The sequence below is a fragment of the Zootoca vivipara genome, chromosome 6 (genome assembly GCF_965207765.1).
Source record: "Zootoca vivipara chromosome 6, rZooViv2.hap1.1, whole genome shotgun sequence".
Classification (NCBI taxonomy): Eukaryota; Metazoa; Chordata; class Lepidosauria; order Squamata; family Lacertidae; genus Zootoca; species Zootoca vivipara.
Genome location: NC_142589.1, coordinates 59,176,004 through 59,193,700, shown reverse-complemented (window position 1 = coordinate 59,193,700; position 17,697 = coordinate 59,176,004). Strand labels below are relative to the sequence as shown.

Below are 17,697 nucleotides of genomic sequence, written 5' to 3'. Positions count from 1 at the left end.
AACAGGCATCATGGCCAGGCATGTCTGCCAGTTTAAAATACAGTCCTCCAGAATCTGTCCTTCCAGTGAGCACTCAGGGCTGATTTCCTTCAGAATGAATAGGTTTGATCTTCTTGCAGTCCATGGGACTCAGAGTCTCCTCCAGCACCGTAATTCTAAAGCAGTCTAGCCAACTGTAAAGGGTAGGGGGGGAGGACTGGGGGGGGGACTGTGTACAGCAACTTGGAGAAAAAGGTGTGGTATAAATGCAACAAATAAGTTGTGAAGACTGGCTGAAGCATGAAACAGAATGAGATTTTCGTTTAGTTATTTAATTGGATGCCCCTCCCACACAAGTCCTCCAGTCTCCCGTTCCCAGAGCTCCTCCTTTCTGAAGAGGCGAGAAGGCTGGGCCAGGCCCACTTCCTCTTTGTGCACATGGCATACAGGACTGTACTGTACTGTATTTTCTTCGGCTGCAAGGGAGGGGGGATTTGTGTCATATGACAGATGCAAGATGGCGTCGGCCAGGCTGCAGAAAGTTTTGCTGCTCCAGCTGCTGAGCGGATTTTGCTGGCTGAGTCCCGGGAGCTCGGCGGGGCCGGTGCCGCTGGTCATCTGGCATGGCATGGGTGAGTGAGCGGGATCTAGTCAGGGTCTCGGCTGGTGCTTTGACTCGGGAGAGTGGGTGTTTTAAATGTTCATCCCGGGTTTTTTTGTTTTGCTTTCGCAGCAGTTTTGTGAGAGTCTTACACAAGACTAGGCTATCTGAAGAAGTGTGCATCTGTGTATCTGAAGAAGTGTATCTGTGTGTGTATATCTGTGTGTGTATCTGTGTGTGTATCTGAAGAAGTGTGCATACACACGAAAGCTCATACCAAAATAAAAACTTAGTTGGTCTTTAAGGTGCTGCTGGAAGGATTTTTTTTTTGTTAAGACTAGGCTAGTCAGCTTTGTGGCTGGGTGCAAATTCGAACCCTGGTTCTGAGTAAACGCTTTCCCACGGAGTTCCAGCCTCGTTGTGGTAAAGCACTGGGAACATCTGTATAGCATGTACTATGAGGTGCTTTAACAAAACGAATTGTAGCACAATCCTAGCCATGTCTACTTGGTAGTAAGGCCTATTTAATTCAATGGATCTTACTCCATTAATAGGAGTATTAATCTGTTAATAGGTACCGGTAAGTGGGGATCACAGCCTTAAACACTATAACAGCAGTGGGGCTTGTTCGTAGTTTAGTATCTGTCTACAGGTTGCTAATTGGCAGGAGGCTATTCATTTACCTGCGAATAAGCCCCATTTAACTTGCTGGGAATTATTTCTGAGAAGATCTGCATAGGATTGCACTGTCAGTTAACTTTATGAAGCAAAAAACAAACAAAATGGTGTATAGGATGGAGCAAAGCAAGTGTTAATTAGTTGTTAAACTGTTGGACATGGGTTCAAGTATGGGTTCTGCTACAAACAGACTTCTTCAAAGTCACCACTTCAGTTTCCCAGCAAGGTTTCTTTTAGGGTGAAACTCTGTGGCTTTCTTGTTTTGGTTTCAGAAGGAAGGTACAGTAATGTGGTAACTACCTGATGGTCCTGTAGCTTTAGTTCCTTATCTGGAAAATCATAAGTTTGTAGTGCTTTGAGAACAGAAGCAGCACCAGTTACACTGTGACTGTGACACTAAAAAACAAGTCTCCTTCCAAGTCACTGTCTCCTGTTTGTCATTAAGCAGCCTAAAGGGTCTGGAGCAGGCATGTCCAAAGTCCATTTGGGGGGCCTAATCCGGCCCACCGGTCAGTTTAATCCGGCCCTGTGGCAGTTCATTTCCTGGGGTAAATCCTAACAACTTCAACCCTAAAAGAAGCTCAACAACTTAAATCCTTAAAAAATGTTAACAACTTTGGTTGGCCCTTTGGTTGGCTCTCACGGCCCTTCACTTCATCTAATCTGGCCCTCTTTGAAAAAAGTTTGGACACCACTGACTGGTATCTAAACCAGAGGGTCAGTTTTCCATTGTAGCCCATGTTTTGCTGACCCCAGTCTTGTACTCCCCAGTAGCCTGGCCAATCACATTTCCTACTGTGTGTTTTACTAGGTTATCAACTTGCAGGAAACTGATCCAGTATTTCACCAAAGCATGTATGCATTTCTTCCTAGTGGTTTTCCTTAAGAGAGGACTTGTCGGACAGTAGTGACAATCTTTCTAGCATTTCTTGGGTGTTCACAGTTTCTTCCTTGGTTGCTGTGATTGATGTGTAGACTACTTTAGTTGAAAAGTGGATTGACACAGCTCATCCTTCTGCCAATTGCATACCATAAAAAGACACACGTGTGCACAAAAGAAGCTTGCTTCTGCAAGCATGAATAGTGCAGATGAAAGCAGCTTTTATAAATATAGCAGTAATATTTAACAACTACCTCAGTGTCATTATCCTGCCAACAGTGACCTTTTTTATCTGCTGGCTTTAGTCTAAATGCAGTGTTTGATGCATAAACAGACAGGTGGCAAGAAATCTGGTGAAGCTTGTTCAAAGTGCCATCCTTCCCTTTATGATCTTATCACTTAATTGGATTATACAAAGGGATGGTTGAATAACTGGAGTGGTGTGAAAAGAGCTGGGCATTCAAAGCTCATCTCAGTCAAGGTAAATCTATTATAATTTGTGTTAATGCAGAGGTGGGGGACTGAAGGTCCAGAACCAAACCCTCCAGGGCTCTCTGTCTGGCCCTTGGGTCTCTCCCCAGCCCATATCCCTCCCTTGCTGGCCCTGCTTTGCACCCTCCTTGAGTGTTTTTGCTTGGCTGGAATGTGTCCTTCAACTTTGATAGGGCATCTTTCTTGCCTGGATGAGGATGGAGAGGGATGTGTGTAGAAACTAGCCTACTGAACAAAGGGTAAACATTAAATTCATTGCTGTGCCCACTTTTGCCTCTTGCCCTGCTCATCACCTGGAGGCATGCATAGAATCATAGAATCATAGAGTTGGAAGAGACCACAAGTGCCATCCAGTCCAACTCCCTGCCAAGCAGGAAACACCATCAAAACACTCTTGACATATGGCTGTCAAGCCTCTGCTTAAAGACCTCCAAAGAAGGAGACTCCACCACACTTCTTGGCAGTAAATTCCACTGTTGAACAGCTCTTACTGTCAGGAAGTTCTTCCTAATGTTTAGGTGGAATCTTCTTTCTTGTAGTTTGAATCCATTGCTCCGTGTCCGCTTCTCTGGAGCAGCAGAAAACAACCTTTCTCCCTCCTCTATATGACATCCTTTTATATATTTGAACATGGCTATCATATCACCTCTTAACCTTCTCTTCTCCAGGCTAAGCATACCCAGCTCCCTAAGCCGTTCCTCATGTGGCCCTTGAGATGAAAAGGGCTTCCTGCCTCTGTAACTGGGATCATGGGACACTGTTTCTCAAAGAAATATGCTGACCAACATCATTAAATAACTGAAACTAAACAGAAGTGAAAACGAAACTTTTAAAAAACCAGAATTTACAAAATTGGAAGAATGCCGTACAAAACATAGCATCCAGTTCCAGACAATAACATTGCAAGTGTTACATGCATTTACAGTTGAATAAGACAGTGAGAAAGGGCAGTTAGCATTAACGCTGTTCCTTAAGACCAGTTTGATTCTCTTCCCTAACCCTTGCCCTGCCCTAAAGCAGTTGCTGAGAAATTGCAAATGGAAAGGCATCCTGAAATGACAAGACGTCTTGGAGTAAAAGGTAAAGGTAAAGGGACCCTTGACCATTTAGCAACTCCAACCTTGAAAGAGGACCAATTGCAAAAGGGGTGTTTAGAGGGGATGAGGGGCTACATTAGGAGGCTTACTTGTTAGTCCACTTTGGGTGGGGGTAGAGGGTCGCCCTTTTTTTACCCAGCCTCCTTGATAGTTGCTGACTCTAGGACAGGGGCGGGGGACCTTGTGCACCTCCTGATATTTGTGGACTTTCATCTTTCTTGACACTGTCCTTGCTGATGGGCACTGGTGTCAGCAACATCTGGAGGAGCCACAGTTTTGTCCTCTTTGCCCTGTGATAATATTTCTTTTCCAGGGGTAAAGAGTTAGAGGAACTGGCTCCAGGCCAAGACCACCCCTCCAGCCACAGTATAAAAGAGAATATTTGTATCTCCTGAAAGCCACAGGCTCCAGACTTCCATGAATCTTCACAGTGATTTCAGCCTCAATTAAAGACTGGTTTAGAGCATGGCTGCATTTGTGTGATCATTCAGCTTTATAAAGGCCAAGGCTCCAGACTTCTTGTCTTAGGGTTCTTACTCACTCCAAATAACCATGTAAGATGTTAAGCACACTCACTACTGAGAGTGAGGTTTGAAATTTGGATGTGCACTTCCCTGTTGCACTTTTGATTCTTTTTCGGACTTTTACTCCCAAGGGTTCACGATCTGTTGCTTTTATCCATGGGATGGAGCACAAATGAGGAAGGGGCTGATGACTAGGAAACTGATGGCAGAGCTGCTTGGGCGATTAATATTTTTTTTCTTAGGGGAAGATGATATGTACAGCTTCCCCGCCCAAGATCCTCCTCCAGTTTCCTGCTGATCTTGTCTCTTCCCCTGACGCTCTTTTGGAGTCCCACGTTGGTGAGATCAGGCCAGATTTCTTTATATGGTCTAAGGCTACATATAGACAATACATTTAAAGCACATGGTTCCCCCCCAAAGAACCCTGGGATCTGTAGTTTAGCCCTCACAGAGCTATAATTTCCAGCACCCTTCAACTACAGTTCCCATGATTCTTTGGAGAATAAATGTGCTTCAACTGTATGTTGTATATGCGGTTGTAGACCTATTGTGAAATATAACTGGAATAACATGAAATGTTAGATATAGTATGAAATTTTGCATCCATCCAGACCTCATTTTCTGATATTATCTGGGCTTTTATCTTGATTATCAAACTTGTTCTTTCTTTTCTCTTTCTTTCTTTCTTTCTTTCTTTCTTTCTTTCTTTCTTTCTTTCTTTCTTTCTTAGGGCTATCCTCCTAGTAATAGATTCACCCTCTCCCTTCATATAAAATTCTCACAATACCATTGATCTGCCAGATAACATGTCCTCAGTTCCCGGCCTCCTGTGAAGTCTCAGTCCTGTGCTTGGATAATAAAAAAATCCTGATATCCTGTCTCTGCTGGGACTAATGTTCAATGGCAAACAATCTAAATTGATGTCATGAGCATACAGTTAACAAGGGTACAGGAAACTCTGGGCCGTGTCCAAAGCCACATTCGACATGCATTTATTTTGAAGTGCAGTACTGTATTCCTATGTGTGTCTAAAACCATACTCTTGTCTCTTCTCCCCCACCCCTTTCTTTGGGTGGGGCTTTGGGTTACAGCTGTTCAAGTAAGTGCCTGTTGTATATATCTGGCTCAAAATGGCTGAAGTTTGGTCAGGAAATCGGAAATCCATTGCTATATTTTAGTATTATTTATTAGATGTATATGCCACCCATCATCATAAGATCTTAGGGAGGTTCGCAGAATAAAATACAGGATAAAACAAGTACATGATTAAAACAGCTAAAACAATAACCCGCCCACTTCCCACAGACACATTCAAAAGGCTGCAGAATGTTAATCAGCCAAAGGGGAACATTTTCGCCTGGCACCTAAAATATATATAATGAAGGTGCCAGGCGAACCTCCCTGGGGAGAGCATTCCACAAACGGGAGTATTATAAATATTATATATTCCTTTTGCCTTTGTCTACGTGGGAGATGTCAGTCTCCTGACTCACTGGCGAGAGAAGATGAATGCCGTTTGTATAAATTCACTTTGTCATCACTGTTATCTTCCCAGGTGTAGTCCAGGATGACGTTCAGCAGCCCTCGCACAAGAAACAACATGCCTTGCCCAGGATGGTCAGGAATGATAATTGTGTTGTTTGTGTGGAACCGAGAAACATATGTGTTTTTGTTTATCTGCTTATTACGTGCCTTGACCTTCAGTATCTCAAGAAGATGTTTATGTGGCAGTTTTTGTAAAATGCAGGATTTTCTTTTAATGTAATCCATTAACTTTTCAGGAAAAATAATTGAGCAACTAAAAATTCTGCCTTAATAGTTAACCACCCTGATACTTGTGTTAAGGTGGGAGCCGGCTATGGGGCTTCCCTATAGCCCCCTGGGGGGCCCAGTAACACATGAGCTGGGTCTAGGTTTGTTATAATTTGCAAATATATTTTGCGAGACTAAAAAAGAATGCTACTGTAACAGTCCCGTTGCTGAATTTCTGATCCCAAATCTTTCCCCTCGTCTGCTTTTTTTCTTCAATCCCAGGTGACAGCTGCTGCAATCCTGAGAGCATGGGTTACATAAAAAAAATTGTGGAGAAGAAAATCCCAGGAATTTACGTTCTGTCTTTGAAGATTGGCAGCAACTTAATTGAGGTGGTGTCATTTTTATTGTGAATTTTCTCAAGTAGGGACGGTGTTTAAAATGGTGCTCTTCATACTTTGTTAACTGGAGCCCCAGCTATCAGCCTGGAGAGCTCAGTTGGTTAGAGTGTGGGGCTGATCATGCCAAGGTTGTAGGTTCGATCTCCTTAAGAGGCAGCTGCATATTTTTTGCATGGCAGGGGGTTGGATTAGATGACCCTCAGGGTCCCTTCCAACTCTTCAATTCTAAAGGACAGTGTGCAGAACATTGTGGACTGCGCTGCATGTCTTTGCCGTGCTGCTTCATACAAGGATCTGTGCATCGGGGCAACCAGTCTTAATGCCAAGACTAGCCTTGGGGTATGTGTGTGTGTGTGTGTGTGTGTGTGTGTGTGTGTTTGTAGGGAAATACCTTTTGAACAAAGCAGCATCTCTTTTGCCTGAAGGAGGATGAAATGATGGTATGGTGAGGAGCAGTAATCTCATTAATCCAGTGGGAATAAATGGAGGCAGTTGCCCTTCTGAGGCAGTTGAATTCTTCCCACTCATACCTTTGCTGGTTCATGAGAAAGGCTAGGAGACCTGCCTGTTGATGAGCAAGATTCTCATCCCCCCTCCCCCCAGACCCAATGGACTTGTCAATCACACTGGGTGTGCATGTCTGAGTAGGGCTGGGGAGAACCTAAAGGCATCATCATGGACACCTTTAAAACAGGTGTGAGCAAGTAAGGGATTAAGAAGGGCAGATTCCCATGAAGTAACCCTGAAGCTGTGGATTGTAATTGGATTTGGACTCAGATCTGCTTATGAGCTCCTTGAAGCCATGATGGCGTCTGGCTAGGCCTCTTCTAAGCCTCATCTACGCCTAAGCTCTGATATCTAAATGGATTTGGTCCTGATGCTGAGCCACCCAGCTCTCCCACAAGCTTGTGGCTTTGGTTTTGCTATGCAGAGCTCAGAACTTGGGTGCTGAATCGAATTCCATCCTGGCATTACTTTTCCAAGCATTGGGGGCTGCCTTTCCCCAGTGGAGAGCTGTCGGGGGCCAGACACAATCACACAAGCCCTTGGACGAAGCTATTTCCCATGGAAGCAGCTAGGCATGTATTCTGGGTTACCTCGGCTAAAGTTTTCGACATAGACATAGAACCCTGTAGTCCCTCTCACCCCTTATCCCTCTCCCTCTTGTATCCTGATGGAACGGCTGTTGCTAGGCACTTGAAGGAGAAGCCTGATGGAGTTGCTGTCCAGCAGAGACAATGGAGAGACACAGCAACCTCATCTCTCCCTCTTTACTTCTCCATTACATCTCTCTCTCTCTCTCTCTCTCTCTCTCTCTCTCTCTCTCTCTCTCTCTCTCTCTCTCTCTCTCTCTCTCTCTCTCTCTCTCTCTCTGTCTCCCTCTTGCCTTTGGTCCAGAAATAACAGTTAATGCAGAACACTGCAAAATGTTTGCTGATCCTGCCAGCATATTACACCCTCAGCTCATAGATCTACATTGACGACTGATTTGTTCCTGGGCCAAATTCAAGGTGATTCTCTGCCCGTTGAGGAAGGCTGGGCCTGGGAAGGAAACATCTGGCTCCTTCGAGACCAGGAGATTCAGCTGCAGAGTGACACCTGTTGAAACATTGGACTATTAGTGAGGGAAATCTGTATACAAACTTGTCTCACTCTTGTGACTGCTGTATCATTGCATTTTTAATATACTGTAAGCTTCATAAATACCAGGGACGCAGGTGGCGCTGTGGGTTAAACCACAGTGCCTAGGGCTTGCTGATCAGAAGGTCGGCGGTTCGAATCCCTGCGACAGGGTGAGCCCCCGTTGCTCTGTCCCAGCTCCTGCCAACCTAGCAGTTCAAAAGCACGTCAAAGTGCAAGTAGATAAATAGGTACTGCTCCAGCGGGAAGGTAAACGGCATTTCCGTGTGCTGCTCTGGTTCGCCAGAAGCGGCTTTGTCATGCTGGCCACATGACCTGGAAGCTATACGCCGGCTCCCTCAGCCAATAATGCAAGATGAGTGCCGCAACCCCAGAGTCGGTCTTGACTGGACCTAATGGTCAGGGGTCCCTTTACCTTTACCTTTAAGCTTCATAAATACTCCTAAATGAGCAAACATCTGGAGGGCCACAGGTTCCCTATCCCTGGGCTAGCAACTTAGTTTTTGAACAGAAGGGAGGAGGGCTGATTGTCTGGGGAAGGGAGCTGCCGTCTTCCCGTGGGGACGTGCCTTCGTCCTGCTCAGTGTGTGACACTTTGGCACGTGTGAGTCATTGGCTGTCTCCTGTTCTTCAAGTTCTCCGTTTTCTTCAGGACATGGAGAACAGCTTCTTCATGAACGTGAATGACCAGGTGAAACTCGTGTGTGACGAACTCGCAAAGGACCCAAAGCTTCAAGGCGGCTACAACGCCATGGGCTTCTCTCAGGGAGGGCAGTTCCTGTAAGTGTCTCAAGAGTTACAGAATGAGGGAGGAGCTTTGGGTGAAAGGGGGCAACTTTTGGTAGTATGCAGTGGTAAAGCACGTGTGTTGCATGCAGAAGGCTCTTATAAATGTTAAATAATCAATACAATTTTTTTGGAATTTTTAAATCATTTTATTTTTTTAAATCACTTTTTAAAAGGTTCAATTTTGTAACTTACTTTAAATTTTAAATTTAAGTCCCCCATGTGACATATCATATTAAAGCCCACAAAGTTCTGAAGAGATGGGTGTTGTTAGTTTTGATGTATGTCAATTCTGGACTGAGCTTTTAAAGTTTTTGTGCAGTCCGGCAAGGCCAAAATTGTCAATTTTTTAAAATTTCAAACCTTCATAACTCACAAACGGGATGAGATAAAAAAAATAAATTGAAATTTTAGATTTAAGCTTAGTTTTGATCATTCAACAAGTGTACAAAATATTAAGAAAATTGGATGAGATGAGGTAAAAAAGTTGAATCACTGGATATGGAATGACCTATCTGTGACATAGGAGGCTGCCTTTTACAGAACCAGGCCCTTGGCCCCTCCAGCTCAATACTGACTACCTTAAAGATGGGGAACTGCAGCCCTTCAGATGACATCAAGTGTCCCCTCCCACCACCCCTGACCATTGGCCATGCTGGCTGGGGATGATGGGAACATCTGACAGGTCACCCCACCCCACCCCGACCTGAATTCCAATAAGAAGTATAATAAAATCTAATGTATATAAATTACATTACAAAATCAATCTTAAATCAAAGTCAATATAATCCTGCCAGTTCTACGTTCTGCCCTGGCATATAAGAACTGTCTGGACAATGTGGCTTCTGCCTTGGATGTTTCTGCTTAATCTGTTTTTGTCCCCGTCCCCCCTTTGCAGGAGGGCGGTGGTGCAGAGATGTCCCTCTCCCCCTATGTTCAATCTGATTTCTGTAGGAGGTCAGCACCAAGGTAAGTCCATCTGAGTGGTCTCTTGTTTTCTACATGGTGAGAATGCAGGTGGGGAAAGTTATGTCATAGCAACAGAGGATGTTTTGCCTGGAGGATGCGGACCATATGGATCCCTTCCAATCAGGATTCAGTCCCCATCATGGGACTGAAACGGCCTTGATTGCGCTGGTCAATGATCTCCGGCGGGCTAGGGACAGAAGGGAAAATGGTTTCTGGTTCTGATTCTGATGTGAGTGTCTGGAGGCAGCTGGAGGATGGATGGCAACTAACAGATTGAGGTTGAATCCTGACAAGACATAATACTGTTTTTGGGGGATGGGCTGGGCGAGTGTGGGGGACTCCTTGGTCCTGAATGGGGTAATTGTGCCTCTGAAGGAACAGCAGCACAGCCTAGGAGCCATTTTGGACTGTTCATGCAGGCACAGGTTAATTCTGTGTCCAGGGCAGCTGTCTATCAGCTCCATCTGGTACGCAGGCTGAGACCCTACCTGCCCACAGACTGTCTCGCCAGAGTGGTGCATGCTCTGGTTATCTCCCGCTTGGACTACTGGACTACTGCAATGTGCTCCATGTGGGGCTACCTTTGAAGGTGACTTGGGAACTATAACTAATCCAGAATGTGGCAGCTAGACTGGTGACTGGGAGTGGCCGCTGGGACCATAGAACACTAATCCTAAAGGATCTTCACTGGCTCCCAGTACGTTTCCAAGCACAATTCAAAGTGTTGGTGCTGACCTTGAAAGACCTCGGCCCAGTATACCTGAAGCGGCGTCTCCACCCCATCACCCACCTCCAAGGGTCTTCTGCTGTTTCCCTAGCTGAGAGAAGCAAAGTTACAGGGAACCAGGCAGAGGGCCCTCCCATCAGATGTCAAGGAGATAAAGATCTACACAACTTTTAGGAGACATCTGAAGGCAGCCCTGTATTGGGAAGTTTTAAATGTTTGACATTTTATTATGTTTTTGCATGTGTCGGAAGGAAGCTGCCCAGAGTGGCTGGGGAAACCCTGACAGATGAGTGGGGTAGAAATAATAAAACAACAACAACAACAACAACAACTATTATTATTAAAGTAATAAGCATGACTAAGGGCCATTAATCTTAATGGCTGGTGTCATGTTCAGATCCTGAATGCCTGCAAATTGGTATTTTGCTGCCACAGGCGTGTATGGCTTTCCGCGTTGTCCCGGGGAGAGTTCTCACCTCTGTGACTGGATCCGAAGGATGTTAGACCTAGGGGCCTATACTGCAGTGGTCCAGAACCGGTGAGTCCACTTTGGCGGAAGTCGAATGCTGTGGGGTGGGGGTATGTGCATGGGGGTTGGGGCTTGCTCTGGCTTGTGTTTTGAACTCTCAGTTCTCCCTCCACTACAGCCTGGTCCAAGCCCAGTACTGGCACGACCCACTGAATGAAGATGAATACCGGAAGCACAGTCTTTTCCTGGCTGACATCAATCAAGAGCGAGTAAGTTTGATAGGTTTGGGCCTGGCTGGTCTGTGGACATGGGGCTGCTCATCCACCCCTCTCATCAAATCCAAAACACCCCCTGTAAACGGCAGGGAATTTATTGTGAAATTGTGAAGGTCTGGAAGGGCTCAAGAAAGAAAAAACAAGCTAGCAAAAGTAGAATAAAACATGCAAAAATTAAGCAGATAAGCAGGGCGTGGTTCATAGGCACACAATGGAGCAGCTTTGCTGAGTCTTGTAAGGTCTGCATCTGGTCAGAGACCAGATAGAAGAATGCCTGGGAGCTACATGCTTCTGCTTCCTTGGAGGAAGAGTTGCTGTTGACGTTTAACTTGTTTTGTTATATACTATAAGACTTGTCTTAAAGGGTGAGTTATTAAACATGTAGTCAATTAGTACCCAAACAATATGTTTGTATAATAATATAAAAAGTAAAGGATCCCCGGGCAGTTAAGTCCAATCAAAGGTGCGGCGCTCATCTCACTTTCAGGCCGAGGGAGTGGCGTTCGTCCACAGACAGCTTTCTGGGTCATGGGGCCAGCAGGACTAAACCATTGGGGTGCACTTGGCTCAGGATTTGCATGAAATTTTCTGCAATGCTATCAGTAAAGCCCTGGGTCAAGATTCCAAGGTAGCTTGGGATTCTCTTAAATCTTCTTCTTTTCTCTCTGTCTCTCCCTCCCTCTGTGCCCCCATCTTCTTTCCAGAGCAACAACAGTACCTATAAGAAAAATCTGATGTCTTTGAAAAAATTTGTGATGGTGAAGTTCCTCAATGATACCATGGTGGACCCTCCTGCATCTGAGGTGGGCAGCGCTCTCTCTCTCTCTCTCTCTCTCTCTCTCTCTCTCTGTACGCACATATGTGTGTGAAAAACACATGTAGAATAGGTCTTAGAAGTAAATTATAGATAATACTGTAGAGATTAAGACCTAAACCATATTTTAACTGCTGTCATAACTGAATTGTTTATCGTCATATTGATTGTTAACTTAAACTTAATTTTATTGTGTTTCTGATTTGTTTAGTACGGTATGTGAGTCTGGCTTGGGACCGTAATAAATTCATTTCATTTCATGTTGAATCCATTTAAATGGAAAGGGGCTGATTTTGCAAACCAGATATAACTAACAGAAGGAAGGGAGGGAGGAAATAGGTTATTGCATCCCCCTTTGCATCTTGTTCCTGGAAACTGAATCACCTCTTGGGAATACCCATGGTCTCCTTTTTGGTGGTGGGGAAGGGGGATAGTGATTTTGCATGCACCAGCAGCTACCTCCTCCTCAATAGCTGTTAGGCTTATTCATTCATTGATTGAACCAATCTTTCCCAGTAGTCCCAGGGCAGGTTATGTGTTATCATAAAAGCCAATTAATATGTTGCAAACATCAATAATATATTTTATAAAAGCAAGCCCGGTAATAAAATAAAATAATATTCAGCTGACACACTTTAGTTGTGAATTGGAACAGCAACAATGCAGTATATAACTGGCACATCATTAACAGAAACTAACCCTTTTAAATTGCTCAAGCTAAGAATTGCCATGGTTGGTTAAACAGACTGTGTGTGCGCCAACAGTGCAGCTTAACCTTGCCCTTCAAATGCGCAAGTTTGTTTGAACTAAGTAAGGTTAAATATGTATCAGGTGAGCTGGTTGCAGATAATCTGTATTTCTGCCTAAAGAACATAACCAGTGTAAGATTTTGCATTGAGCTGATGGATGCCGAAGGGCTGTGGCTAACCTAATTGTTTTAATGTTTGTGATGGACTGTGACCTTCACTGGAACCACCATCTAGTCTAAAATCAATGATGAGCTAAAAACATGCCTGAATAGGCTTTGCACCATAAAGAGTGCAGTATGTATGCCTACTTGATATCAACAGGCAGGGAGTTCCGAAGTGTGGGAGTTGCCACACAAAGCAATCAATTTCTTACAAATGTGGAATGAATATTGTGTGGCAGGTGCAACGGTCCCAGTTCTGCAGATCCAAGTGGTCAAGTAGGCATATATGGTGTAAGGCCATCTCCATGGCTGTTGCAGGGGCTAGGTGACCCCGGGGGTCCCTTTCAACTCTACAATTCTATGACTCTAGTGTGGCAGTCTCCTTTTCCTTCGTGTGAGGGGCGTTGGTTGCTGGGCAAGCAAATAGGGCTGAGATGAGAAGGGGGAACTGTGGATGCTGACGCTGTGGTGACATTCCTTTTGGGGGGTGATGTGTATGCATGTGTGCTCCCAGTTGGAATATTGCAGGTTCCTTAAAGCAGTATGCTGCCATTCCCTCTCTTGCCCACTCCAGCCGAGGAGCAGGCAAATACTCAGGAATATTAAAGGCTCTGGAAGGTATGCCTGCTGACTTTGTGCTTCCTTCATGATGCACTGCAGAACTTACTATAGCATCCTGAGATAGGTCAATGCATGCACTTTACTTTTTGTTGGAAGCTCTATTGCAAAGTTAACTAGTTGTTTTTTTTATTGTCCAGGGGAATTTGGCAAGTTGTCTTATGAATGCGTTGATTCACCAGTGTGGGAGGGAGCCATAGCTCAGTGGCACTGTGCATACTCTACATGCAGGTGGTCTCCAGTTAAGTCCCTGGCATTTTTAGCTGAAAAGCATCTCACAGGAAGCAGGGCTGAGATGAAAACCTCTCTCTGCCTCAGATCCCAGAAAACTGCTCTCTCTTGCTGTAGACCAGTGATGGCCAAACTTGGCCCTCCAGCTGTTTTGGGACTACAACTCCCATCATCCATAGCTAACAGGACCAGTGGTCAGGAATGATGGGAATTGTAGTCCCAAAACAGCTGGAGGGCCAGGTTTGGCCATCACTGCTGTAGACCAGGCACCCCCAAACTTCGGCCCTCCAGATGTTTTGGACGACATCTTCCCATTTCCCCTGACCACTGGTCCTGTTAGTGAGGGATCATGGGAGTTGTAGGCCAAAACATCTGGAGGGCCGCAGTTTGTGGATGCCTGCTGTAGACCAACCTTTGCCAACCAGGTGCACTTCAGTTGTCCATGACTGCAACTGCCATCAAGATGGGAGTTGTACTCCAAACCAGTGGCTAACCTAAAAGGTCTTTCCAGGGACAGGCCTGGTGCATGTAGGTACTGGTATGAACTGGCCATTGCAACAGTGAGTGACTCATTTTGTTGCTCTCCTTTTCCCCCAGTGGTTTGGTTACTACCGGAGCGGTCAGGCCAAAGAGACCATTCCCTTGCAAGAGACCTCACTGTACACAGAGGTAACTATCCCAAATATTGATATTATTCCTATCAAGAATTTGACACCAACATGGGGGATTATGTTCTGGGGGTCCCATGCATTAGTGAATTGTGTATAAGTGGGGAGTGCTTGTGGTTCACAATACGACCTTCCTCTTTGGGCTATGGGGAGCCAAGAGGACACTCTAGGGTGCTCCCCTCTTCCGGGTTCCCGGTCCTGCAGATGTGCATAGTTGCATGCAAGTAAATTCCACTCTAAAGTTGTCTGCTTAAAGAGCTGCATAAATACTGTTCTACAAACACTGATTTGCAGAATTTGAAATTGAGACAGTTGACAGGAAAATGATAAATGAGTCTAAGCTGGTGTGACTGAGCAGAGATAATCTTCCAAACCTGAAGATGTGCTGACCACTGGAAGGTCGTTCCTTCCGAGCTTTTACGAGAGCAGGGTGCACGCTTCCAAAAACAACAGGCAAATGTCTGTCTGTCTGTCTTCTCTTTTTTAGACTTCAATAGCTTTTAGGAATGCATACAGTATTTAAGAACTGTTACTTCCTCCTCTCAGGGGCAAGTTAAAGGAATTTGGTTGGAATAGTACTGCAACCTTTTAAGTGTCTGAAAGCCTTTGTGAATTAATTAAAAAGGCAGCCCCGGCTAATGGGGACAACACATTGGGTGAGGTCCAACAATGTTGTACTCAGAATAGTAGACCCATTGAAATCAGTGGATATAACTTAAGATAGTATAAATTGCAGAAATATTTGAAGAGCATCATCCCTACACTCTTGCATCAGTGCAGTTGATACACTGGCTGTGAGCCGCAAAACATCTGGCAAAGTGGACAGATACTACCCTGAACCATTTGGAGTTAGAGGATAAAAATTAACAGCCTGGTTCTTTATACCCTTTTCTTGTCACTGCTACTTCCCTTTACAGTCCCTGCTTCATTAAGTTACATTCACGCTAGTTAACTTGATGGAATTCCCCCCTAGGCTGCAGCTTAGTTCTAATGGCAGATTTTAGCATTTTTCCACTAGTTTTCCTTGGTGCCCTCAAACTAGATTGGCCCAGGTTCTGCTCAGAGGAAGCCTTGATAGTTAAACTGGATGTAAGCCAGTTTAGGATTGTTCTATATATGCAGCTGTGAAAACATTTGCTGGTTTTCTCAGAAACTCCATTTATAGGGCTTACTCCAGTGCTTATGATTGCAGCTTTAGGATCTTAATATTGATTTATTTAATAATATATATATATACCCCTTGATTGTAAGAAAAAACCTCAAGGTGGGCAGGAGTGTTCAGCCTACTTTTTTACTAGCAGTCTAAGATCTGCTAACAAGTCAAAAGACATATAGTTGGAAGCCAACACTCTTTCAACCAGTAGATCCCAAGCCACCTTCTCTACATGCCCTGCTGCCTACGTTTTGCATGGTGATTTCCAGCTGTGGTCCATCTGTTTGTTACTCTGTGTTCCTTCTTTCAGGATCGATTGGGTTTGAAGGAAATGGACCAAGCAGGGAAGCTGGTGTTCCTGGGTGCAGAAGGAGATCACCTCCATTTTTCTGAAGAATGGTTCTACAAGAACATCTTGCCATTCTTACAGTGAAGCTGATGACGACCCACAGGCTGAGCTTGCCTTTCTGTGTTGCTGGAGATGACTTTCCTGGCAGTGTTTGGTGTGTTCCTTTATAGCGCTTGGCTGGAGGGGAGAGACTTCTCACTAATCTGCTAGGTAGGGGGCTAGCTTGATATAAGGATTAACACCAATTAATTGAACTCTCTCAGTAGGTCTTCTATACCTTTATTCAATACAGCCATCAGCTTTGCCCTGCAGAGGCATTGAAATATAACAGTCCTTTCCGCTATGTGAAAAGTCATTCGTATTTGTTTTGGGATGGCAAAATTGATGTGGGTTACAATGCTTTATCAGCCCCATTTTCTGGGATCTGTGCCAACCTTTTCCTTCCCCCCAAATGTCTTGACTACAGCAGGAGGGGAGGATCACTTTGTCTTCTTCCTTTAGTGATTTTATTAGAACAGGCAGCCATCAAAATGAACACATTTGCTTGTGGAGCATGTTGTGCAAGGCTGTGTGAAACTAAGGATGCAATATTGCAGTTGATAACCTTTTGCAGCTCTCAGGGATGGGATATTTAATACCTCTTGTTAGAACAGGAGATAAAATGGGGGTGGGGTGTTGCACTAGCTTATGTTTCTCTCACCAGACTGCAAGTCTGAAAGCAGGCAGTAGGTCTGTGGTACACAAGAGAAACAGGGGACTTATACTTGCAACAATACTGTATTACTGGGGCAGTGTGAATGGCAGGATGTTAAGAAATGGTGATTCAAGCTCCTTGGCGTTGTACTGTGTTATAAGCAATAGCACACAAAAAACCAACACATTCCAATAAAAAATGTTTTAACTAAGATGATGTAGTGAGCAGCGGCACTGCTTTCTTTTGTAGAGGAAGATTGCATCCTCACTCCTAGCATGAAGCAACATTCCTCTTGAAGGCAATAGAAGAGGTACTGCTCCCCGTGTTGGTGGTTTCAAAACTCCCTTCACCCCCCCAAAAAAAAACACCTTTATGGCTAATGAGGAATTATGGGAATAGTAATCTAGCAATAGGTGTAAACACAAGACCTGCAGTTCAGTAGAGATACTCACTTAGAAGAAGCAGAAGTGTCATTTTCCCCAAACTCCCACCTGGGTTCTAAAGGGCAGAGGCTGGATGATGAAGCAACTGCTGCATCTTCCAAGTTGCAGTATACATGAGTCTGGCAAACTTGCAGCCCTTCACTTGTTGCTGGATTACATCTCCTACACCATCCCTGACCACTAGCTTTGCTTGCTAGGACTGATGGAAGTTGGGTAGCCAACAGTTTTCCCACCCATAATATACTATGTTGAGTTATGCATGCTAACTCTCTCCTGCCCCTTATGTGTTGCCCCCCTCCTCCATTCTTTTAAATTTCAGAATCCCTTCATTTGAAACATCTGAATTATTTCACGACAATCCTTTGGTGAGTGGAGAGATGACTTTCTGGGGGCTGATGTAGGGAGGTTGTCAGGCTAGTTCAAGATCTTCCTGCCAACACAACAGATGTCAGTGGCCTCTGTGGTAACAGCTTTTAACAAAGCCAGGAAACATTTCCATGAATGCATTTGCCCACCACTACCGCTAGCCACAATGAAATTCTGGGT

At 44.7% G+C, this 17,697-nt stretch overlaps 1 protein-coding gene across 1 annotated transcript; it reads left to right on the top strand.

Moving 5' to 3' along the window:
* Positions 1 to 487: 487 nt before the first annotated feature.
* On the top strand, positions 488 to 16,919 carry PPT1 (palmitoyl-protein thioesterase 1). The gene is made up of 9 exons (XM_035117842.3): positions 488 to 611; positions 6,286 to 6,395; positions 8,698 to 8,825; positions 9,730 to 9,800; positions 10,963 to 11,065; positions 11,175 to 11,265; positions 11,976 to 12,074; positions 14,442 to 14,513; positions 15,976 to 16,919. Exons 1-9 carry the CDS (start codon positions 497 to 499, stop codon positions 16,096 to 16,098), a joined length of 912 nt encoding a protein of 303 aa, XP_034973733.1. The 5' UTR covers positions 488 to 496; the 3' UTR covers positions 16,099 to 16,919.
* The last annotated feature ends 778 nt before the right edge of the window (positions 16,920 to 17,697 follow it).